Source organism: Strongylocentrotus purpuratus, unplaced genomic scaffold, assembly GCF_000002235.5.
Source record: "Strongylocentrotus purpuratus isolate Spur 01 unplaced genomic scaffold, Spur_5.0 spur5_scaffold_6, whole genome shotgun sequence".
Lineage (NCBI taxonomy): Eukaryota > Metazoa > Echinodermata > Echinoidea > Camarodonta > Strongylocentrotidae > Strongylocentrotus > Strongylocentrotus purpuratus.
In genome coordinates this window covers 898,975-923,971 of record NW_022145612.1, presented here as the reverse complement: position 1 = coordinate 923,971, position 24,997 = coordinate 898,975, and the positions used below count along the sequence as shown (strand labels likewise).

Here is a 24,997-nt window from a genome sequence, read left to right as displayed (position 1 = left end):
CAGGTTTCTATTTATTTCTCCTTGAAATAAATGTATGTCATGTTTGTCTACTGACTAAAATATCAACAAAAAATCCAAAGGTATACATTGTTCAAACTTCCTGATGGTTGAAAAATACATTATCTCAAATAGGGAAATATTATTGTATGAGAGATTATAAAGCCCCACACTAATCATTTAAGAGATAAAAGTGTGTTTACTATGGCAAGAAATTTCACCGCAACCATGTCTATTTCTTCTTTTCAAAAAATATTTCATTTCCTGTTTTGAACTATATACTTTTACTGTTTTACTACATGAACAATTAACTTTAATAACTATAATATTCATCCTGATTGAAAGTGACAGTTGCCCACTAAGACGAATTACAATTGTAAATACTGATGATCAAATAAATAAATAAATAGTCAATTTCACGAACATCGGAAGTCAGAAGGACTTGATAAGTCTATCCCAAATAGATCGAAACTGGTGTAAAAAATGGTGTAGCAAATACAGACTAAAGACTGCAACACACTTTTAGGCTCTGGAGGGCCCTATAGAGGGCAGCGTTTAGACAAATAAAAATGCGAAAGTCTTCTCGCATGGTCGCTAACCTCCCTCGCATGTGATCCTTCAAAATGTAAATATTGTAGAAAACGTCAAAACCCTGTAAGGGGGTAGACACTACCGTCACCTTTGCCCCTCTCGTTCACTGGAGTACTGATGGGGGCTCGGGGGCAGTCCCCCCCCCCCATAAAATTCATACGTCTTTCTCACTTTGTTGTAAATTGTACTTTTTATGCGTTTATGGAAAATGACAAATGCCCAAATTTACAGTCAGGCAAAAAGAAATGCTCATTTAAAAGCCTACATGTCAGGGCCCGCTGATCGGCGGGGCTTGGGGGTTGGAACCCCCCCCCCCCCCCAACCCCTCTTTTTTTAAAAGAATGTTAGAAAGAAAGAAAGAAAGAAAGAAAGAAAGAAAGAAAGAAAGAATAGAGGTCTAGTGACCTGCCAGTGTCACAAATGAGGTATAAAAATATGCTCATCTGACCGTTTTTAAATTCCTAAAACCCCTGAGATTTAAACGTTATAAATTTTATACAAACATACAATATATTCTCTAAGTTCAGCAGGTATTTACGTGGTGATATTGTACAATGATGGTACTAGAACCAATCAAGTTACAAGTAACAATATGAAAATAATTCACTAGTATGCCCCCACCCCCTCCTCCTCCTCCTCGATCCGAGCGCTCTAGTATTCTAAACGTGCATGTAAACCACAAAATCAGTAACATATGAACCTCTCTAACCGGGCGCTCTGAACACTGTGTTGTGATGTGATGAGCATGTAGTCACGAACAAGCTGAGGCTGCTAAACAATTTCAGAATGATACATCATCGAAATTCGTGTCTGTGACAACGCAAAATTACCCGTCCTCAACTTTTATTTTGGTGAGATGACTTTTTCCCTTAGTTTGTGATTTGGATCTACATGTAAATAGTGTAGTAACAAAGTTAGATCTATTATTTCCATTTTGTAGTCTAGACTACTTGCAAGGCAGGGCCGGCGATCCCCAAATCGCTGTTCGTCGCATGTTCACGGGAGCGGGCGCGGGCAGTGAGGCTGTGTAGGCTCACTCGACCGGTGTAGGATGAAAAATAACTACATATAATACTTGTTTGGAACAAGTATAGGTGGGCTGGTCAACTTAAATTTGAGACAAAATAGAGCAAAAATAAGCGAGATACTGCTTAAAAATTCTTAAAAAACAATATCATGTAGTTTCATGACTTGAACGAAATTCACCTTCTAGATCTAGACCTAGTTTAGATCTAGATCTAGTACTAGTAGCCTAGATCTATATGGATAACGCAAATTATGAAGGCCTTTTGACATGAGGCCTTTAATCGAGATTTTCACTATGATGACGTCATCAAAATGAAAAATGGTTATTACTAAGCTTGTAGATAATTGTCTTAGCTACAACATATTGAAATTTTGAAGAAAATTGATCAATATTTACAGAGATAGATCTACAATCAATTTTCCATAAATATGCTGACGTCATAATATGCAAATTCGTATTTTGAGTTCCAAGGCCATTGTTATGATGTCACGATACACTTAATGGCCAAATGAGACATGAAATCATATCTCCGACTTATACTCTATCTAAATATGAAAAAAAATTGAGGATCCCGGTGCATTCCAAAGAGCTATAATGGATTTTGTATAGGCATGTTTTTGCCCATATATGATATGTATTATAAGAGCTCGCGCGCACGGACATTTATCTTGAATGGACGCTCATCTTAAAATGAATGGTCATAAAGAGATGAACATGGTATCAAATTGCTTGAAAAAATATGGAAATTATCATGAAAGAAAAAAAAATGGCGATTCTATGTTTTGTAATGGTGTTACGCGCGAAAACGCGCGCGTATGCGCGATTTTTTATAAAATGCTTAAAATGACCTGAAACGTGTATGTAAAAAAAATTTGAGACGATTTTGAGCATTTTAAAATTTTGCACGCGCATCAACGCGCGGACATACGTGCACGCGCGCTTTTTTGGACCAAAAATTGACAGGATGGATATTGACCTTGATCATCATAAATATGAATGAAAAATGGTTTTTGGTTATGAAGATGTGATTATGAGTTGATTTTCAGAAAATTTCACAAAATGGCGCCTAGATGACGTCATCAGTCTAGGTCAAGGTCGAAAAATTTGCTGTGTTCTGTGCATATGCCTATACATATGTGTGCCAAATTTTAAGATATTTGATGGAGCCATTTTCAAATTATCTTGCACACAAAAAAGTGGGTCGAAATAAGAAAAATAAATAAATAATAATAAATAAATATATATAAAGGCGATTATAACAAAATTATAAGGTGGTCTGTATTAGATACAGCCCACCTAAAAATAAAGAAGACATAGACTAGATCTAGATCTAGTCTAAAAGGAGAGAGAGCGAAGGAAAGGAGGAACAAAGATATTGGAAAAAGCATGGGGATTAAGAGAGAGAGTGAGAAATAAATAGACAGAATTGAAGTAAACTAGTTAAGAGGGAGAAAACTGAAGGAATGATGCAAGAATGAATGAATGAATGAATGAATGAATGAATGAATGAATGAATGAATGAATGAATGAATGAATGAATGAATGAATGAATGAATGAAGAAAACGAAAGATATTCAATACTCTGCCCATGTAATGGTCTAGATCACACCTAGGTGCATTACTATCCAGGCTGTGTATTAAAAGCTGTGCTATTGATTCTCAACTTTCAAACACCACTGTACAAAACTCAACTGACTTCACTCAAAATCGGTACTTTAGTTTAGTGACAATTGATGATAAATAGCAGTTAGGCCATGTAAAATTGATTTCATGTTGATCGTCCCCGCCCGCTTCCTTTTTGGGGGCCGCCTCCTATTTTTTGTTATTTGTTATTTGTTATTTTTTTTTTTTTTTTTTTTTTTTTTGAATTTTTTTTTGATTTTTTTTTTTTTTGAAAGAAAAAAAACATGAAAAACACTGCTAAAATGGCTCTATTTCTGATTTAAAAAAAAAAAAATTGTCGGCGGCCATCTTGAAAAAAAATAGCCTCGACTGTCAGGGAAAATGTACCGAGCGGCCATTTTGAGCGGCCATTTTGAAATATCAAATATCAAATAACATGGTACACCCTCCTCCTCTTTTTCAAAAAATCCGGACGATCAACATGTAATCAATTTTACATGGCCTTAAATACAATTTTTTTAACTTACCGATGTTAGAAAGAATAATTAAAAAATTCAAATTGTAAGTCTACTGTCAAACTTGCCGATCAGCCGCATCAACATGATTATGTACATTTGTGTGTTATGAGTGTATTGACTATTCATGTATTCAAGTGCTGCCTATTAACATGTAGTGCAGTGCTAGAGGTCAATACGCATTAGCAGTGACTCTCTTAGACCAAATTTTCTGTCTCTTTTGTTCGTAAGCCTCTTATTGGGGTAGGGTCGGCTCTATAGAGCCGACCCTAACGAACGAAAGAGACAGAAAATTCAGTCTATGACTCTCTATGCTTTGCTGGAGTGGTCTAGATGTAGTCCTGTGTTAACCCTAATAAGGCCCCTCCACGATTTTCTGATTGTTTGGGAACGCATATGGATAGCGCCCCGTCACTCGCTGACTTTTTCTTTCGAGTCTTCACATCTTTTTAAATAATTTTTTTGCGAATCAGACCTACTGTCACAAGGTCACATGACCTTTTGTCTTCGCATGTCGGCCCGAAAATGCTCATTTTCGTGATTTGTGTAAAAAACATATGGAAATGTCATTTTTCCTAAAAATAGATCAAACATTGGTTATTGGGTCTTGTTTAAAGTTTAGGTGGTTGTTTTGGGAGTCAAAATAGTTGAATTGTAGTTAGAAATGAAATAAAACAACAAAAACAATAAAATACGTCAATTGAAAAAACCATGAAATCCATAAGAAATTATCAAAACAAGAGATAACATAAGGAATAAGCTGGCTCTTCCAAATTGTCGTATTATTATTACAAATGGTCTAAAGAATGCTCAAGTATGAATAATATATGATTTATGGGTAAAAATGTGATTTTAATGACCTTATTTGCATAAATTACCATAAATATGCAAATGAGTGAAATTTTTTTGGAACCAAAGCACTAAAACTCTGAGTTCCCATAGGACATCTATTCTTTTAGATGGTCATGTCTCTGCCAATACTTAACATATTCAATTGGTTTTCGATCTTCGGACATTATTTTTGATGCTCTTTTGGAAAATGAAGAACAAATTTCTATTTTTATGATGTCACAGCTTCGGTACTCTATAAGTGGAGCAGTCACCCATAGGTCCACTTTAGCTTATAAAAACCTGTATCATATAAAAGGAGGTAAAGAACATGGCTGATTCTCCGTTGTTTTATCTCCCATGGGGGGGGGGCAGATATTACCTCAAAACAGGTATTAAGTGAACAAGTGTTGGGTTCCATGCTGCAATTATATTCTAAGACTAGGCTGTATGAAAGGAAGAATCCTGATGAACTGTTAGTTGATAACATGCTTATTTCCATTGCTTTCCATATCTAGTTTGAACACGATGTCAGTGAGCTCTACCGAGACATGGTCAAGGCGCATGTGGAATGTTGTGCAGAAAGCTGCTTCATCATTTGTTTGGGAAGGTAAATACAGTCAAACCTGTCTATAGCGACCACCCAAGGGAAACACAACAAGTGGTCTTTGCAAACAGGTTCCTTCAGTACATGTTTTAATGAGAAGCCATTTTTAAGGGAAACAAAATATGTGGTCTTTGTAGACAGGTGGTCACTAGCTGGTTTGACTGTTCATTCGAATATGTTCAAAAATATAAAATACTTCCCTGGCCATTGGTTCATGAATGTAACTGTCAGATCCTGAATAGGGGCTATAATAGGATTAAGGGGATTAGCATGTAGGCTGTAGGTAATCCCTTAAAGTAGACACACAAAGAATCAAAAGTGTTTTGAATTGATGCAAAACTCATATCATTGCGAAGGGGAAGCCTTACTGATCAAATATAACAACTCTCCTCTTCAAAATTTGTTTGGGGCCTGCAGTAATCAACTCTCAAAATTGTTAGTTTCGAGATCCAGATTTTCTGCCTTCAGCGGTGCTTTGTAGAGCGTCAATATTTGTGACGTCACACACGGGACACGGCTGGCTAGCTGCAGACTAATACACGCGCGACTCCGGTAGTCGGCCGGTACTGAGCTGTTTGTCCAGTGTGTGACGTGACTATTCAGAGCTCGCTACGCTCGTGTGTTTGGCTTACGTTCAGGGACGTTCGGGGGTCTAAGAAGGGTCTTGAAAAATTGCATTTTTACGCCTTTCCATGATATTTATATGATTTCTCAGCAAATTGTTCATGTTTTTCAAGAGAAAATCTTTCCATCCATATGTAATTTGTTCTAATTATCAGTTGTATTGAATTTTTCTTTGTGTAGATCCTTTAAAGAGAAGGTTGAGTTCTGGGAAGAGGTGAAAAATAATTTGGGAGCATTACTCATTCTTATTTTACAAGTGTGGAAGAACATCAGTTAAGACATGTTCCCTGAAAAGCATGGCTCTTCAAAAGCCTTCATATTCTAAATATGCATGTAACATCGTAAAAATCGGGGGGCCGGCTTTTTACGCCACATGTTCGTGTAGTCCCATATACATCTTTCTGTGCAAGTGTTTGTAACTTTACCAAGACTTGGCCACATTTCTAATGATTTTGATGATTCCAGAACCTTGCAATACACACAAATTCTAATATGCTAGATGATCAACCTTTTCTGGTCGGTTCCACACCGTTTCTTTCACAATGCAATCGCATGACCAGAACTCAACTTCATCTTTAAGAACAACACTGTAAATGGGATGTTTGGGTCATGTGAGTCAAGTCTTTCAGATGATGACGTTAAAGGTGGGTCCCCAGACATATCTGATTGATACACGTCTGTAAAAACCCAATTACACACACACACACACACACACGCAAAGATCTGTGTACAGTTAGTATAAAAACACACCCCAAACTTTAATCAGCTTTCTTTGGGTTAGTAAGCAATGAACAAGATTAAAGAATTCTCCCCCAGGACCCAAGTTGGACTTGTGTTCTGTGCCTGCACTGTCCTATGTGAGTGTACATCCAGTTTCAATGACAATCCTACTCACAGGTTGAGTTGAAGGTTAAAGAGCATTTTTACAACTCATAGAAGTAAACATGTTAAAGTGACATGGCAGCCCTTGCATACAGAGCACAATATTTTGGTAATTGGTCTCCTGTTTTATAATGAAAAGAAGTAGCAAATTCTTCACCCATTTTGTATGTTTCCTTGCCATGCTAGAAGATAATAAGTATAGCTATCTGCATTGCATAAAGTATATGACTCCCTCTCATGTGCATATCTATTTTCAGGTGATTTGAAGCTGAGCTACCTTCCTTTCATTGTTAATGGAAGACAGGTTGGTATTATACCACCCATCATGATGGAAGCATTATCAGTCTCACAACCAGACCTCTTTGAATTTAAAAACAATGAAGTGCACTTGTCTCCTTCCCTAACCACATACGCAGAGAGGACGGCTAGGGTTGGAGAGTTTATAGCCAAATGTCGTCAATCAGGCAACTTTATTACACTTCAGGGCTGGAGGAATGAGGTTAGATAATCTTGAGGATTTTACGTTAGAAAGAATTGGTTTGTTGAAGGTAATATTAAATTGAGGTAATGACAAAAAACATTATCATTAAATCAGACAAAATGTACACTTAATGTTTGCAAATGAATAATATGTGCCTATTTATTATGGTACAACGTGTATAATGCCTTTTCCTTCTTGAAACCAAGAGTTTTGAGGGCCTTGCCAACTTGATGTTCAGCATTCCGTAGAGTTTGGGCTGTTCTTGCTGGTACCTTCAAATTGTGGAAAAGAAGGTTTTGTTTATGACTGTAGTTTGAGTGCAGTCATTGTTTTTGTAAGCCTTTTCTCACCTTCCTTCACATCTGTTTCTAGGCATAGGACTACTTCATTCTCTAACTGTGATAATTTTGTAGAAACTAAGTCTTGTTAGTATGGTCTTTTATTTTCAACCACTGTTGTTGTAGGGAACATTATATCTGCAAATCATTTTTTAAGGGGTTAGGTTCATTTTAACTTTGCTGTGTTAACTTCCTCATTTTCATTTTTCTTTAAGCAGAATTTGACTCTGAACTTGTACCATGTATTTTGTCTATCCTAGAATTATGCAGTTAGCAGGTCATACTATGACACCCCTCTATTTGAAATGGAACGGTCAGCTACATGTAAGTCACTTTCATTATTGCTTAGTGTAGTGTAAAACTATTGTTGTAAGTTTAAGAAAACAATTTCAGATTTTGTGGTAACCATGTAGGATAATCCTTGCAAGGACTTTATTATCGTTCAGAGAAAGTTCAAGCTGGTGAATTCTTTTTCAAGTCTTGTAGCCAGGCTGTGTCCCATCTCTCCAATTTATCCTTATCCATGTTTGCATGGGATTTTGTACACCCCTGTTTTGAAAGTAGATGAGTCTTGTCTTTGTGAGAGTGGATAGCAGAATTAAGAATGTTTTCTTGGTGGAGATCATATTTAAGAGATAATCCAACCTCAATAGCAAATCGCTCTGAATGGGAGCTGATGAGTGAACGTTTGAATGAAATCGGACAAACAATAAAAAAGTTACGAGTTCTTGAAAGTTATAATCACGTTACGTGAGGGTATTTCCAGTGTTGTCCAAAGAGAGCTGTCAGTGTGCTTTCCATAATTTTCTTTCTCAGTAGCTTTTTCATACAGTCTATAAAAAGGGTTGCAATGAGCTTTCAGTTTCCTACATTTTTTAACTTGTATTGTTGGCCTAAGCCATTAGACCATCACTCCCAGTCAATTGAAGTAAAACAAAGACGCGCTTGTTTGTTTCCTGTTCAGGTCTGTTTGGGGTCAAACAGTACGGAGTCCATGTGAATGGTTACTACAAACATCCAATAGATGGTATATGTATGTGGATTGGAAAGAGATCATCTACCAAACAAACTTACCCTGGAAAACTAGATCAGATTGTAAGTATTATCATGTCTATTGCTTCTGGGTGATGTACCTTAAACTGAGATATAGACAAGAACTAAATTGTACAACTCATCTTGTAGAAGGGAGGAAGCGATTCACCTGGAATGATAACAGTATTCAAACATTCACCCATTAATGCGAAAATTTAAACATTAAAATATATGTAATATTTTTGTAAATGATAATTCAAAGGGAATTTAAGTTTCAGCTTTTCTTGGCCAACCTCACCTTAACACTGTCTACATTAATTCCATAAAACTCTATGACAAGTTGACAACCTTGGCTTGTTATTATATTATCAAAGCATTCGTGAAAGTGAGATTGGTACCCTGGGGAGAAGGAAAACATGCCCGACTACACAATGTGTTATTTTTTTTATTTTTTAAAAGTCATTTGGCAAATTGACATAAATCAGGATAAAATAATACATTCATATACAGAAGGAAACTAAATTTGACTGAAAACACTGGCTGCGCTAGTTTACCGGTAGTCATGTTGGTATGGAAACAGCCAACTTAATAACCATCACCCGCAGGTCTACCTGTGACCAGGTTAGAAAACATTGATACGTGTTATAAACTCATGTATGAATATGTGAAACAAAATAAGTACATAAAACTTAAATCCTTTACTTAAAACTAACAAATTTGCAATATTAAGGATATGCAATACAATAGTGATTATTGTATAGCTTTTGGGACGATGGCTAATGAATAATCACAAAAAACATAAACATCTTCTTTCAGTATGATCTCGCTAAATAGAGTAATTGTGCTTAATTTACGGTAGAAGTTCTTTTTGATCTCAGTTACACAGAACATATCATACACTTATTAAAGAAAGAGCAAAGTTAAAAATTGGATTGCTCTTAAGAAAGACGGAACTCAGCCAGAATATCCCGCTTGGAATCGGATAAGGCCGAAGTCTTGATTTTATTCAATCTGAAAGAACAAATTGATGAATTCATAAATACATAGTCAACTTGACTCATTCATATCAGTTTCAATCATAAATGTAACCTCTATAACAGAAAATGCAAATCTGCCTGAATATCCTTTTTCTCTTGAATAATTAAGCACTAATTTAAATATAGATATAACTACTAAATGACCAAAATGGCATCTTATATCTTTTATAATATTTCTACAAATATCCCTCTTTAACATTTAGGTTTTATGAATGACAACACAAGGTCAAATAATTTCTCTTGACCTTCATAACAAATGTGACACACTTTTCAAGTCACTAATATTCATATTAAAACCCATACAGAAATCCCTTTAAATGACTTTATCGATTGTCATACTCATTAAATAGCTTTACCAGAATACAACAGATATCATAAATTTCCCTTTTGTAAGACCATGTGTATAGTTGCAAAGCCAACGGCAACCTCCATATGCAATACCAACAGCTAGTCTTAATTCTGACCATTAATTCAAAGTCTATCAATACAGCCATAAATAAACCACCATATCAGCTTTTTCCTGTACATTGTAAATAATCGAGTGCTATAATTAGGCCTGAAAAAAATGCCCTTTAATATGTCTATACTGCTTATTCTTAGCAATGTGTCAAATACATGTCAAATATATACTTTATATCAAATGGTCTGCACACAAGACTATCTACTTTATACGTGTACATGTGTACACTTCATTGAGCGAAACTCCATTTTGTTTAGAACAAATAAGCACATTCACACCAAGCTTTACTCACATCTTGTCAGGATATACTGTTGAAATACTAATTGCCTCATTATTAATGAGGCATTCTTGCATGAAAAACTTGTAAGCGAACATCGCAAGATGTCGCCTTTGGAAAACCCAATAGTGCTCTGCTGGTTTTTACATTAATTAGCACATACAAACACGTCGACAACTGAATTACGTAATGGTATCTGCAAATCAAAAAACATAATGAAAATCAGTTTCTTCAACGAAACAAACGTAGAAAGCTGGAATGTGATCGATGAATAGGTTGAATAATAGGGGTCCGACTATGCTCCTATGAAGCACCCCTGAGGATATTCCTCTGATAAGTTACTCTTCGTTGGTGCCCACATAAAAACTACTTTGTTCACTGCCATAGGTTTCTGCATATTTTTGAAAAAGATATCGTGTGTCATTTTGTCAAATGCTTGACAAAATTGAGAGTGATTACACCCACCTGGCATGAAGAAGGACCTATTAGACAATGCATCCATTCATTTGTTAGTTGTAAAAACTTTAGTTCCACACAATTTCCCCTCTGGCAATCGTGTTGCACATTGGTGGCATTTACTGTGTTTTTGTATCGATAACAAAAACTAGAATGTGGTCTGTTGAATGGGGAAAAAAATGATAAGACTGTTGATACTGTTGACTATAAACTGCACAAATGCCTAACTATAGGGCAACCAACACTATGAAGATGACGGACAAAATATACAGTTCCTCATTCTACCCTCAACAATTGCTGTGGTAGACAAAAGAACATCTCTTCACTGCTATTATGTAAAAATGTGTAGAACAGGCGTCACATGCATATTCACCTATGCTACTTATGTTTACATGATACAGTAATAGCAGTGAAGGGATGTTCCTTTGTCTACCACAGCAATTGTTGAGGGTAGAATGAAGAACTGTATATTTCGTCCGCTTTCTTTGTCTGTCATGTTCATAGTGCAAAGACATTATGTATGAAAGAGATATGGATGGGAAAAAGGAAAGAGAAAGAGACAGATACTTAAACAATTGAATTAACCTGCTCCCCCCCCCCCTACCCGCACACAGGCTGCAGGTGGATTACCAGCTGGTATGAGCATCAAGGAATGTATGATGAAAGAGAGTGAAGAGGAAGCTAGTATACCAAGAAACATCAGCTCTAAAGCTGTCTCTGTAGGTGCAATAAGGTAAGACCATACAATTAACCTTTGAGGTATGGTTTAATTTGGGCTTGAAAAACATAGATATCTCTCCCAAGGCTCAAATTAATTTTTTGTCCACGGGGGCTCTTTTAGGACTGACGGGGGCTCTTTTTCATACAAATTTCCATTGAATTGGTACCTATGATAATCCTCAATTCTTTGTTATTTCATCATTATCATTTATTTAAGTCAGCATTTTCCCTCTTACAAATTTACAAGCTAAAGCTTCGGAGCAACCTTTACATTCTTTCTTTACCGAGCCGCACATTTTTAGCTCATCCGGACCGAAGGGCCTGATGAGCTTATGCCATGGCATGGCGTCCGTCGTCCGTTCGTCCGTCGTTCCGTCCGTCCGTCCGTCCTTCCGTCCGTCCGTCCACAGTTTTCGAGATGCTTCTTCTTTGTTATTTTTCAACCGATTTTGATTCTAATTGTTTCATATGATAGGGCTAGAAGGGGGATTTAAAACTTCTACACAGAATCGTGAAATTCATTATCTATGCTAATTTATGCAAATTTATCCGAAATCACAAAAAATGCTTCATTTCTCGACCGATTTTGATTTGATTTGCTTTATATCATAGAGCTAACTTTGGTACATTATACCTCTATGCAGAATTTTCAAATTTTTCTCCATTAATTAATTATGGTAATTTATGCAAATTTATTCCAGAAAAAAAATTGCTTCTTCTCCCTCATTTCTTGACCGATTTTGATTTGGTTTGCTTTATCTGGTAAAGCTAAATTTGGTTTACTAAAATTCTACACAGAATTTTGAGATTTTGCTCCATTGATTAATCATGGTAATTTATTCAAATTTATTCCAAAAACAACAAAAAATGCTTCTTCTCCTTCATTTCATTTTTAAAGTTTTGTGCAAAATATTAGGATGATTATTTGCAAATTTGATTTTTCGACCAGTTCAAAAGTGTACCACATAAAATTTACAATATTTGTTGTTGCGAGATGCGGATGAGCGCTATGTCATTGACGTTCTGGTTAATTTTGCAATTGTCCCCCTGAGCAACCTGACTGGGGCGATTATGTAGCTCACGGCGAATCGCCTCAAGCCCCCGGTGTATTTTGAACGCTGATCTCTCCTACATACAATAATTTATGGAAGGTAACAATTTTTGCCTTCATTGTTGAGAAAGGATATCAAGAAAATAATGGTTTTAACTTTTTAGCGTTGTGAGTGCACACATCCAAGTTGCCCATTAACCTGAAAATGACTAGGGTATCTTGTTTTTCTTTTACGTTCTGAATTAACCATTCCGTATCTGTCTACCGGTATATATTTACCTACTTCTACTTTGTCTCCTTATTTTCCTCTTGCAGCTATTTCACTGAAGATGAACGAGGTCTCTTCCCAGAAACCCAATTCATCTATGACCTAGAATTACCAGCAGACTTTGAGCCTACAGTGAAGGATGGGGAGGTCAGTCAGTTCTGCTCTTGGCCCCTTAGCAAGGTAGGAATCATTGTACCGATGGGACTAATGTGTATATCATTAGAGAAGACTGGAAATACAATATCAAGTACTTATTATTTGCCTTTGATATGTGGGGCTTAACCCTATTTAGCCCGGGGGGGGCTTGAGAAGCCCCCCCCTCGACATTTTTCGCGATAATTTTTTAACGCAAGAAAATCTTGCACTGAAATTTTGTGACTTTTTTCTTTCGAGTCTTGCGCAACTTTTGAAAGAAATTTTTCGAAAATCGGACCTACCATTACAAAGTCACGTGTCCTTTTGTCTTCGCATGTCAGCCCGAAAATCGCTCATTTTTGTGATTTGTGTACAAAACATATGGAAATCTCATTTTTCAAATAAAGAGGTAAAACATTGGTTATTTGGTCTTGTTTAGATTTTAGGTGTTTATTTTGGGGTCAAAATAGTTGAATTATAGTTGGAAATGAAATAAAACAACAAAAACAATAAAATACATAAGTTAAAAAAACAAAGAAATACATAAGAAATTATCAAAACAATAGATAACATAAGGAATAACCCTGGTTTTTCAAATTTTTGTGTTGTATTATTATTCCAAATGGTCTAACAAATATATGTAGTGAGAAAGAATGCTTAAATATGAATAATGTCTGATTTATGGGCAAAAATGTGAATTTAATGACCTTATTTGCATAAATTACCATAAATGTGCAAATGAGTGAATTTTTCAAAAAAATTGAAATTACCATAGTATTCTATACACTTCACTTGACATGTATGCAAATTTTCGCGGCGATCGGGCGTTTCACGGCTGAGATCACAGGGGGGGGGGGGCCTGAGAAGCCCCCCCTGGGCTATGCAGTTTCAAAATAGCCCGGGCTAAATAGGGTTAATAGAAAGCATGACTGTTGTCTAATGCTTCCCTTATTTTGTCTGTCTGGTAAATGATGAAGAGCTGATGAGCAAGTGGGCAGTCCTCCTAGATCATTTAGTAGGTACACTGAATCTCTTTGATGTACACAATTGAAAGATGAAAGGGTTTATGTAATGTGCAAGTTCATTTTATGAAACACAATGATGTTAAACATGTATATTTATTTACCCTCTGACCAGGTTAAAGAGGAGATAGCAACAGATAGATTCAAACCAAACTGCAGCCTTATATGTCTTGACTTCCTGATACGACATGGATACATCACTCATGATGAGGGTAAGAACAAACTCTTCAATCACAGGCTCATTTTCATTTATTGCTCAACAAGTTCATCACGATTCTTGAAATCATAAGAAATTAGGTCTATGACACATCCAAAATTTATATCTGTGCTTCAGATACCTTCCTCATATGTATGTGTACTTGCAAACTGAAGTTTGCTACTATTTTGTCTGAACTATAGACATCAAAACTGCCATTGGTGTCTTAGAACTTATTTCTAATGATTCTATTGGTGTTAGTTGCATTGTTTGGTGTGATTGGTCCTTGCCTTATTTTATTATGAATTAAAAAAAAGTATATATACATATATTTACTCATGCAACCGATGTAATTCATTCTAAATTTGGTAATTTCAATAATTTTCCTTGACCTATCATTTAGGAAGCTTAGCCTATTCAAGAGCTACATGTTGTCAGCTGGTTAAGTTCAGAAAAAAAAGTTTTGGAAAACCTACTTTGAATAGGAAAGTACTTTTCTGTGAATATCATATAAATTTCTAGGTATAATCTTGAATGAATTCTTTGTGTTTGATTGTTATGCACATGAATGTAGGTAATGTGTTCTTTCTCTGCTCTCTTCTATCTTCAAGAACCTCATTACTTGGATTTCCTGTCCAGTATTCATCAAACTCATTTCTGAAGCCTTCACCAGCTTTCACCACACCTGGACAGATGGGTTGAAGGACCGAGTTGGCAGAGCGGGCGGGAACAACCAGATTCATGTTTCTGGTCATTTGATAACCTGGATGTAATATCATAGATGAAGGGTACCTGTTTTGAGGTTGGCATATAAGCGGTTGAATGAACACCATGTAACAACTGATGTTAGTGAAATATGCAACAAGTAAAATGCAAAATGAAGAACAGTACCTGTTTTGTTTGAGTTGGCAGAGCGGAACAACCAGATTTATATTTCAGGTCATTTGATAATCTAGATGTCATATCATAGATGAAGGGTACCTGTTTGAGGTTGGAATAGCGGTTGGATGAACACCATGTAACAACTGATGTTGGTGAAATATGCAACAAGTAAAATGCAAAATGAAGAACAGTATTTCTGATTGAGGTAGGACTGTCAGTAAGTCCTGTATGTGATAAGATTGGATATACCCTTTAAAGGTGTTCAACTCTTGATGTGTATTCTTTAAGGTACAGTACTAGGAAAAAAGCAGTTCTAATGAAATAGACAATATTGATTCAGTAAAGTTATTTAAGATTTCATTATTCATTTTGTATCTCTTCTTAATTCAAATTTATCTTAAAGAGGAACATTGGCCTTACTTAAAGGAGTGTTAGTGGAACAAATTCATTATATTTTGAGAAAAGTTAGACAAACAATATGAAAGATATGAGTTAGTAAAGATTAGTCCATCAGTCATCTCACACTGGCAACTCAGTCTTAATGTGTAGCTTCATAATGGGAGAAAGTCTGTTTGAAATGTACACAATTCTACCTTTTTTTTTTTCTATTTTAATTCTGGAACAGAGTATTGCTAATGACACATGATGGATAACATATTTTTACAGCCCTCCCTCTATAAAAATATCCGTGCCATCACTGGAATTGAGAAAAGTAGTACTCTAAAATGAATTTTGATTCAAAATTAATGAGAGAGTTATCCTTGTATGATATTAGACATACATGATTTCATTGCCAGTAGGGAGATTCCCCATTCCAATACTCACTTTCAAATATCTATAACACGTTAACTTATTTTCAGACCACTCTGTATCTTCATTTATCTTCTTTTCTCCTTCCATTCAAGCCCAATGTGTGCATTGCTATGATAGTCTATGTCAAAGGTCAATAACAGTGAACACAGAACACAAAGACAATCTTTGATCTTTGAACTTATTTGTTTCTGCCTTCAAGCTCCACCATAGAAGGTGGTACCAGAGACACTCATTTAATGTAAATGTGTTTCTTAGTTAAACTTATAAATAAAGTACATTGTGGGGTACATGATCAGATAATATATCAATAAACTATTTCAAAGAGTACAAAGTTTTTTTGCAAATGTGTTGCCGTGTATCTTGGAGGTTAATGTGTTTATAGCCGTGTAGGGAAGTAACATTCTGTATCATGCAACTGGGCAATTAGAGACATTTTCGTTGCATTATCTTTCTGATTTTCCTCTTAATCAGACAAGATACTAGAGGTATTGCATTTCATACACCTCGACCATTTCACCAGAAAATAACACAAATGACTAAGATACATGTATCATGAAGACAGATTAAAACTTCCTGTTTCAGACTCTTGAACTTTAGACTATGTTAATATCTGCCATGATTTGTTTTTCATTTATTACATATTAATGACATCACTTTGAACAAAATGGTAAAAGACCAATCAGAACTTAAAAACATTGATTAGCTGTAATTTGTTTACCTGAGAGTAACTAATTCCCAAAAGAAAATCGGTATTAGATACTTGTCTATGCTGCACTATAAATATGGAAGGACCAACTGGGCCTATTGCCAGTAAGTGATGTCTATACATCTTCAGTCATAAAACAATCAACTAAAATCATTCTACCTTTTCATTTTTCTAAAAGATAAATACAAAATATTTTATCACAATCATTCCAAAGACACTTGATTAATAAACATAAAGTTTATGATTTAAGCAAAACATGACATACTCTAAAACAATTATGGCCATACAAAACCACTGTAATGCCACCTGTCAGATCACCAATTTGCAAGATGATTTCCGGAGGGGGAAATAGTGTGAAACTCAAGTCTTTCATCTAACAAATTTGATATACAATTTTTGTTCCCTGTTACATCTTGGTGGGAAAGTGGCTTGACTAATAAATGGGATAATGTTCTTTTTCCCTACTCAAAATGATATATTGTTTTTACCAGTTGCTTTTTCTTTAATTCTACAACTACATTCATGCCTTAAAATGATCAGTGAAATCCTGGGACTTTACCTTCTTGAACTGAGCTTCAGTAGCTTGTAAAAGTAATCTGAAAAAGAATGATTTATTTTCAAAAGTGTTTCCTTGGTCTGAATTTCATCAAAAACTATACTCTTCACATTGATAATGTTTTACTAGAGACCACTCTACATGCTCATTTCTTATCCATTCAGATCAGTCTTTAGAATTTATGACAACAAATTATTTTCTTTGAAAAAATTCTTACAAACCCAGCCTGTCACAAACAAAATAAAAACATGTCTATATTTGTATAGAAAATATCAACTCTTTATGTACAATAATGACTCGACATGATTTTGTATGTAGAGAAAAAATATGGGGATATAAAAGTAGGAAAATGATGTTGAGGGATAGAGAGAGAGAGAGAGATCAGCGAAAATAGAGAGAGAGAGAGAGAGATCCGGGAAAAGAGAGAGAGAGAGAGGGGGGATATCACAAGGAAACGTGGAGAAGCATATCATAAAGAAGACTTAGTGATGAAATAGAGTTAAACCGTAATTTATAAGTTGAAGCATTATGGAAGATCTTTGATGGAATCTGCCCTAGCTTTATCCATTCTAGATATCTTCAATCTCTTTTCTGATTGCATCTTGACACATGAGCTGAAACACACTCTTCCAAGGATGGATCAATCTGAAGAAAGCAACAACAAAAGTGATATTAATTATAAGTTATGATATACATTACACATGTTTTCAACAGCTTAAAGATGGTCTGATAGAGTTCTTCTTCTCCTTTTCCTTCTTCTTCATCTCCTTCTTCTCCTTTGTCACCTTCTCCGTCTTCTTCTCCTTCTTCTTCCTTCTTCTTCCTTCTTCTTTATCCTTTCTTCCTCCTCTTCTTTTCCTCCTGTTTCATCTTCTTTCCTTGTGCTGGTATTTGGTAATCAAATCAATATTACTATGTGTGCATTATTCTTACCCGTGTAATACTTGGTAGACGTTCGGTAGGAGCATGTATACGTCAGCGGCTGCATAGTTTATCATGTTCGTTTTGAGAGGTCGTGTAGCCCAGAAGTTTGGTATATACACCATCTTCTTCTTGATACTCTTCTTGATTGTAAAGTCCATCTCCTCACCAATCATCTCACAGAGATTCTGGAAGCTAATCCTAGGCCTAGGCTTAGTTCCTGCTACTTGACACTGGTTCTGGAGGACTACATAGTCAATCTGGAAAGAAATCGATTGATTTATAGCTTGTCAACCTAGAAGAAATAACATGTGGTGATAAATGTTTAAATACATGAGGTGAATCCAATGATTACTACAATTTGAATAAGACTTTGAACCACATAACCCTCACCTTAGGCCAGGGCCCCTTATATCCTATAATGAGCTATTGTACGTATAAACTGCCTTTATAAGGCTATTTGTGAAGTTATATTTGGTAGTATATATTTAATACATGGATTTGTTTTTCTATTCGTACCTAATCAAGTTATATGAGATTAAATGAATCATGAAGGTCCATCTACGTTCATTAGAAGCAAGACTTGAGCCGTTATAGACTTTGCCAATGCTCTTGCCAAACACCCACAATTTAAAGAATGTTTACCTCTTGGACAACAAAGCACTTATTCTCTAAGATCTCAATCAAAGTTTAACAATACCACTGTAAATTGTAATTTCACAGTTCATGATTGTACTATGTGAATGACTTTTGATAGCTTTTATCTCGATTTTCTGCATTTCTGAACGTTTCTTGCCATCTTCCCTCATCTGTAATATAGGGATCCCTTTCCCCCTTCTCTTTCCCCCTTCAACTCTCTCTCTCTCTCTCTCTCTCTCTCTCTCTCTCTCTCTCTCCCTCCCTCCCTCTCTCTCTCTCTCGCTCTGTCTCTCTCTTTCATCCCCCTTCTCTGTCTCTCTCTCTCTCGCTCTGTCTCTCTCTCTCTTTCTCTTTCTTTCTTTCTCTCTTTCTCTTTCTTTTAATAAAAAATTGAATTTGATCAATGGAATTTTATGAAATATCAGTTCTATATGTTTGATTCTTTATTTATCTCATATTTTGTGTTATTTTAATTTGAATTGCAATTGTATTGTATGTTTGTGAAATGGATCGCAATTCGGCCGTTGGCTGCGATGATCTTTTTAATAAACCATTTCTATCTATTTCTATCTTTTACTCACCGAGGTATCAAATATATTGGTAAGGGTAATACCAAACTGATGATAAAGAGCAGCCGTATCTTTTCTGCAGTCATGTATCACCTAAGAATAAAGATAAACACCAAACATCAATTCATTTTCTATTGATTATGTATTTTTTCTTTCATTAGAGGGCATTCTAAATTTGATATATATATAATATACAGTGCGTCCCAGAAAAAACGAAACCAAGAATTATCGATGTTTTATCATAACTTAATCACAATTATAATTGATAAATGACACATTATTTGTAAAGCTTAGATCCTCCTCTTTCATTTGATACAACTCATATAATGCATATTTCACGTATGAGTGATTAAAATTAATTTGAAGAGAGGAAACCAAAAAGTCATTTGGCGGACGGTATCTGAATTTCAAAGAGAAAATCACTTTTACAGACAGTTGAGTTTCTGCCCTTTCATATGACACCTCAATAAGGAAATATGACGTAGGAATAACAAAGTTCTGTTTGTTTAAAGTAGTGCTTGCATTTCCATAATTTTATTAAACGAATTCGTTTTCACTGACTGCCGTAGCAACAAACGGATTTAACAAAAGACTTAACTCCGTTTCGTTAACAATCAGCCATGCATGAAGTCTTTCGTCTACGGCTGATTGTCAAAGAAACAGATTTAAGTCTTTTGTCAATTCTGCTTGTTGCTACGGCAGGCAGCCAGTGAAAACGAATTCGTTTGATAACATTATGGAAATCAAGCACTACTTTAAACAAACAGAACTTTGTCATTCCTAGCTCTTTTTACCTGATTGAGGTGTCATATGAAAGGGCAGAAACTCATTTTTTTAGAAATGTGATTATCCCGTTGAAATTCAGATACCGTCCGCCAAATGACGTTTTGGTTTCCTCTCTTCAAATTGAATTAATCACTTATGCGTGAAATATGCATCATATGAGTTACATCAAATGAAAGAGGAGGATCTAAGCTTTCAAAATATGTATCATTAATTTATTAATAATATAAATGTGACCAAGTTATGATGAAACATCGATAATTCTCAGTTTCATTTTTTCTGGGACGCACTGTATATATGTTTGTTAGTGTATAATAGTTACATATAGTTGTCCTGCATATATTTTAATACACAAACGTTCAAAGTGAATCTAGGAAGGTAACATTTTCACAGCACCTCCCTTCCCCTTTAAAATAAAAACTGTCTATATTACTCTTCCCAGGGACAAAAAGTTGTTCAAATCCCCCGGTATATGCTTTCTGACAATCTTGGATCCGCTACTTAAAGCATGTCTCCTTTCATACCACATGACATTCAAATAACAATTAGAAATAAGATTTAAAAGACATTATAAATGTTGAATGATGATGGGCTAAACAGACCTTATAGTAAGGTTTGGACCATTTTCTTTTCTTCATTTATGTGGAAAATATGTAAGGGCAACTGCCCCCCCCCCCCTATTCACTCAAGTTTGATATACCTTGAGGACAGCTTCGCTTTCGAGGAAGTCGGCAAGAAGACCATCATGAAAGAGATAAGGACATCGGTAGACATCAAAGAGATATACCTTGCCTTCCATAGTAGCTATCTGCACCAGAGTAAGACGTCCAGTCTTACCTATACAGACATATACAAGCATGTAGGAAAGATAAAGTATGGGAGTTATAGAGATTACTCTAATTAATGCTGAGTCCCTTTTAATACACCATTATGAGTTAACAGAGGAACACCAAATATAGTTTGGTGGTATTTATCTAGACACCGGAAGTCACAGAAATAACAATAACGTTGGCTTCCTGCAAGAAAGCCGTTAGTGCAACTTCGACCGAAAACAAAATTGTTTTCAACCTCTTAAAACATTGTATGAAGAAGTAAAAAGAGCCTCTCCGTTGTTTGACCCCCGCCATCTATAAAACACCTGATATGTCTTTCTCTACCCTACAAATCGGGCATTATTTCCCTTTTGAGAACTATACCATTTTCTAATGTCAATACTGTTGGTGTGTATAGACAATACAAAAATTGGAAAGAGGTACCACTTCAAGAAATCTTTACGTTCCCAAATCATGTTAAGAGAAGAGTAAATACTTACTCAGTGAACATCCTTCACAATCTAAGGCGACTACTAGTCCGGGATTCGAACCGGTGCCATACAGTCTCTCTGCTCTCTGGAGGAGGGGTTGGAGGACTGCATACCCATCTCGAACTGTCTGGATAACTTGTACTTCACTCAGTGGGTATGAGCGATTCCATTGTGGGAGAGACTAAGATGATAAATGAAACATGGATTAACAATAATGTCATCATTACACATCGTACATAAATCATCGAATTTAAACTAATTTAATTAATACCGTTGCTTATGTAAACTGTATAGTATGTAAAAGTCTGTAAATTTTGTTTTTTTTTGCTACTTCCTTTTCATTGTATATTCTTTTTATATGACAGAAATACAAACAAAAAAAGAAACACACAAAGACACACAAAGCGACACAAATTATAACAAACACTACCAAATGTTATGAGTACGATAACATTTTGAACCGATTTATTATTTCAAAGAGAGCCGGAAAAAGCACAGTTGTACAGCCGCGGTTGCTTCAATAAACTAAATTTAACATTTTCATGAGAATATATTTCGCAATGTATTGTGATTCATTACAAACTTCCGGAGTATGTTAGCTAATGTACATCCAGGGTTAGTACGTGGATCGGAAGGGTGAGGAAAGGTCCCGGGAATGATGTACTTTATTATAGCATTGTTTTAAAACTCAAGAATGAAAGTTATACTTTACCACACTGAGCGATTGTTACCTTAACATTTTACTGACTGTTACACAACATAATAGTAATTGCCCCTCCCCCATCCCCCGATCCACCACTTGAACTATCATTCCATGTCACTGAAATATTCTTCTTTCAACATTTTGTTTGCGGCTCTTTTTATATCATCATGCATGATCATAAAACATTCTTGGTTTTATAAAGCTCCAATTCACAACCATATAGTTTGCCATTGACATAAATGTATGTTCAAATCAATACTTACCAAGCATATTTCTGCAAACTCTGTCTTGAAAAGTTCATCATCGAATCCCTCGTACATGCATACTCTGTCATCATCGTCCATGTAGAAATACTGAGGAACAGTACGAATAAAACTTGTTAAGGCTCTCTTAGTCTTGACGTAAGATTGGAACACTCCTCCCTGATCATCGCCGTACTCATCGACGATGTCATGGAAGAGCTTGATGGGGATCTTGCACCATCGTTGTAAGATCTCGCTCATGATTGAAACAATCTCGCCGACGCGAGCATGGGGTACGTGGCATCTTTGTTTCTTCGGCCATCGAGCAGGGCCTTGTTTTCCTCTCACAAAGTAATCTCTTACTACATCGTAGTGCGGTGGTCGTTGATCAGGGCACAGTCGCACGCGTGTTACATTCCACTGTGTCTGGTCTGTCTTGTCCTGTTTGATGTTGATTACGACTTCGTCACCCTCGAAGAGGAAATCCTTCACGTTACTGACTACCTTCTTGAAACTTGTAGACTTCCGAAGAATGCTAATAGACCTATCAGTGAGTTTTGCTTCGAGTGTTTCATAGCTCGATTTCCAAGCAGTAAAAGTGGCTGAATTTTCATCGACGTCTGTTACACGTCCTCCGAGATCATGAAGGGATAAAACCTCTGTATCTTCAGATTGTGACGACATCGTGGATCATTTACTTGTTGATTACTTGAAGTATATCGGCAGTGTATTCAGCGCTATATTTATATCTCTAGCGTTAATGCTTGAAACTTATATACCGGTCATTGTGAGTCGTTATTCGTGCGTGCGCCCGTAATTAACAATCTGTTGTGATGTTGACAATACTACACGGCGTTCAAATAATTGTCATCCATTATCTAGGCCGTATCAAGGTCTCTCTAGTTTCGCAATATTATGCGACAGTCACACATACGTAGACTTACTTTCGAAATAATTGATGAATGAATCCTATGTCCGGCCCATGGAGTAGAAAGAACGAATCGAGGATTAGAAGTGGCTACAAGGGAGGGGATCGAGGCATGTTTGAAAACTGGCAAAGTCCACCACTACCCCGACATGCGACCGTTCATAGGAGGGAGAGGGGGTAAGAGACTAAGCACAATGAACTTCCCCCAGGGAAATCACGAACAATACATCAGATAGAGATATATAAAACCAAATTGTTATCGACTATTTTCATGCCGATATTATGTTTTCAAAAAGCTTTTTTATGAGGCACGTTGTAAAAAGAGTTCTACCGTGACACTTACCACGCCTGTCAAGAAAGTGTAGTTTTACTTTTCAGTCTTTAATTAGAGCAATCATACCCATCCAAGCTATTGTACAGTACTGCAAAACAACATGACCTTCCCGACTGTGAAGTGAATGGTATATATTCATAGACTAAGCACCCGCACCGGGAAAACCCAGACGGGGATTCCCCATACTGATCTAGTCCGAGGTTCATCGTAATTGACCCGACGACCCCTTTGTACGTCATCAGGACTATGTGCGGGCATAGCGTGCATAGTAGCGTCGTGATTGGACTACTTAATTATCACGTTCTGTCCCCTATCGGATCCATCTATTCTGTATTGCCTGGTGATTACATTGTTAGCCCACACTCTGGTGAAAGTGGAGGAAGGGAATTTCGCAATACCTCTCGTTACGTCCTGTATAGTATTTACAGAGATATAGAAATACATCATTTTACAAACACAACAAATGCATCATTTACTTATTAAACCTACTAACTGTGCACAACCTCAACAGGTTTCAATTTTCTTTTTCTTCTTTTTCTTTTTCATCTTTCCCTTCTTCTCCCCCTCCTTCTCCAACTCCTCTTTATTTTTGATCATTTATGTAATTTGAAGTAGCATCTCTCTCTCTCCTTATTTTCTGTTTGTAGTCTGAAGTATATTATTCGAGGACCCGAGGGCTGGGGACCGCAAGTTCGTAGATGTGTGCCCCCCCCCCCCCCGCCCCCTCTTTCAACCATATTCGATAACCCATTTTCCCCCTCCTGCTTGTAAAGAGTTTAGAAATAATTGTTATGACAACCCTTTTATCCTGTATTTCAAAACAATCATACAAAAAGAAAAAACTGTCATTCTGTTACCCTAATACCACTATCATGGGTGTCGATCCCGGGGGGGATGGGGGGATATATCCCCCCAATATTTCAGGTGGGGGGGGGGTGGCCTGTACAATCATCCCCCCCAATAATTCACCATCAAAAAAAAAAAATGAAGAGAAAAATTAAGGATGAGAGCCCGATGAGAGTAGTTAATGGTTATTACTCGCAAGATGACCATCAATATACACATTTTGCTATCTCATTTTCATAATACATACATGTATACGAAGTAAATAAGACAACCGTATATGAAACAAGAATAAATTGAATTCTCGCTCATACGGCTTCATCAGGAATTGATGAATTTATTCAATTTGTTCAATCAACAGCATCATAGAAATGCAGTGCGCCAAATGCAAAGGCGCAGCGTCAAAAAGCAACGAGCTATAAAATGTTAAGCGCGAAGTTCAAAAATAGCAATCTGCAATGCACATCAGATAATCCTGGACAGTGTAAACATAGATGAACTCTGTGACGATTTCGTGATGAGATCGGAGACAAGGAAAAAGATTTTCGGACATTAGTATGACTTATAAAATAGTTCTCTAGTTGTTATGTTGTTTCCGTTCACCCTTT

The 24,997-nt window shown here is 36.2% G+C and overlaps 2 protein-coding genes across 4 annotated transcripts; one reads left to right on the top strand and one right to left on the bottom strand.

Moving 5' to 3' along the window:
* The first annotated feature begins 1,329 nt into the window (after positions 1-1,329).
* On the top strand, positions 1,330-16,453 carry LOC764057 (nudix hydrolase 24, chloroplastic). Of its 3 annotated transcripts, none has more exons than XM_030972676.1 (9): positions 1,330-1,439; positions 5,100-5,191; positions 6,952-7,193; positions 7,774-7,837; positions 8,478-8,608; positions 11,390-11,508; positions 12,862-12,994; positions 14,087-14,183; positions 14,779-16,453. In XM_030972676.1, exons 2-9 carry the CDS (start codon positions 5,110-5,112, stop codon positions 14,826-14,828), a joined length of 918 nt encoding a protein of 305 aa, XP_030828536.1. In that variant the 5' UTR covers positions 1,330-1,439; positions 5,100-5,109; the 3' UTR covers positions 14,829-16,453. The 3 variants fall into 3 exon arrangements, with proteins under 3 accessions (XP_030828536.1, XP_030828537.1, XP_030828539.1); XM_030972677.1 differs by lacking the exon at positions 1,330-1,439 and adding an exon at positions 2,950-3,020; XM_030972679.1 differs by lacking the exons at positions 1,330-1,439; positions 5,100-5,191 and adding an exon at positions 6,392-6,456 and having other exon boundaries at positions 14,779-16,189.
* On the bottom strand, positions 16,044-24,340 carry LOC100893986. The gene is made up of 6 exons (XM_003729462.3): positions 22,306-24,340; positions 21,349-21,520; positions 20,737-20,873; positions 19,266-19,346; positions 18,058-18,305; positions 16,044-17,769 (listed from the first exon to the last, which is right to left on the bottom strand). Exons 1-6 carry the CDS (start codon positions 22,966-22,968, stop codon positions 17,694-17,696), a joined length of 1,377 nt encoding a protein of 458 aa, XP_003729510.2. The 5' UTR covers positions 22,969-24,340; the 3' UTR covers positions 16,044-17,693.
* Between the last annotated feature and the right edge of the window lie 657 nt (positions 24,341-24,997).

Coding starts and splice junctions, on each gene's coding strand:
- LOC764057 (XM_030972676.1), top strand. CDS start 5,110: ATGTCAGTGAGCTCTACCGAGACATGGTCAAGGCGCATGTGGAATGTT. Junction 5,192..6,951: donor TTCATCATTTGTTTGGGAAG/GTAAATACAGTC, acceptor ATCTATTTTCAG/GTGATTTGAAGCTGAGCTAC. Junction 11,509..12,861: donor GTCTCTGTAGGTGCAATAAG/GTAAGACCATAC, acceptor TTCCTCTTGCAG/CTATTTCACTGAAGATGAAC.
- LOC100893986 (XM_003729462.3), bottom strand. CDS start 22,968: ATGTCGTCACAATCTGAAGATACAGAGGTTTTATCCCTTCATGATCTC. Junction 21,521..22,305: donor AGTTTGCAGAAATATGCTTG/GTAAGTATTGAT, acceptor TTATCATCTTAG/TCTCTCCCACAATGGAATCG. Junction 18,306..19,265: donor CCAATATATTTGATACCTCG/GTGAGTAAAAGA, acceptor ATTTCTTTCCAG/ATTGACTATGTAGTCCTCCA.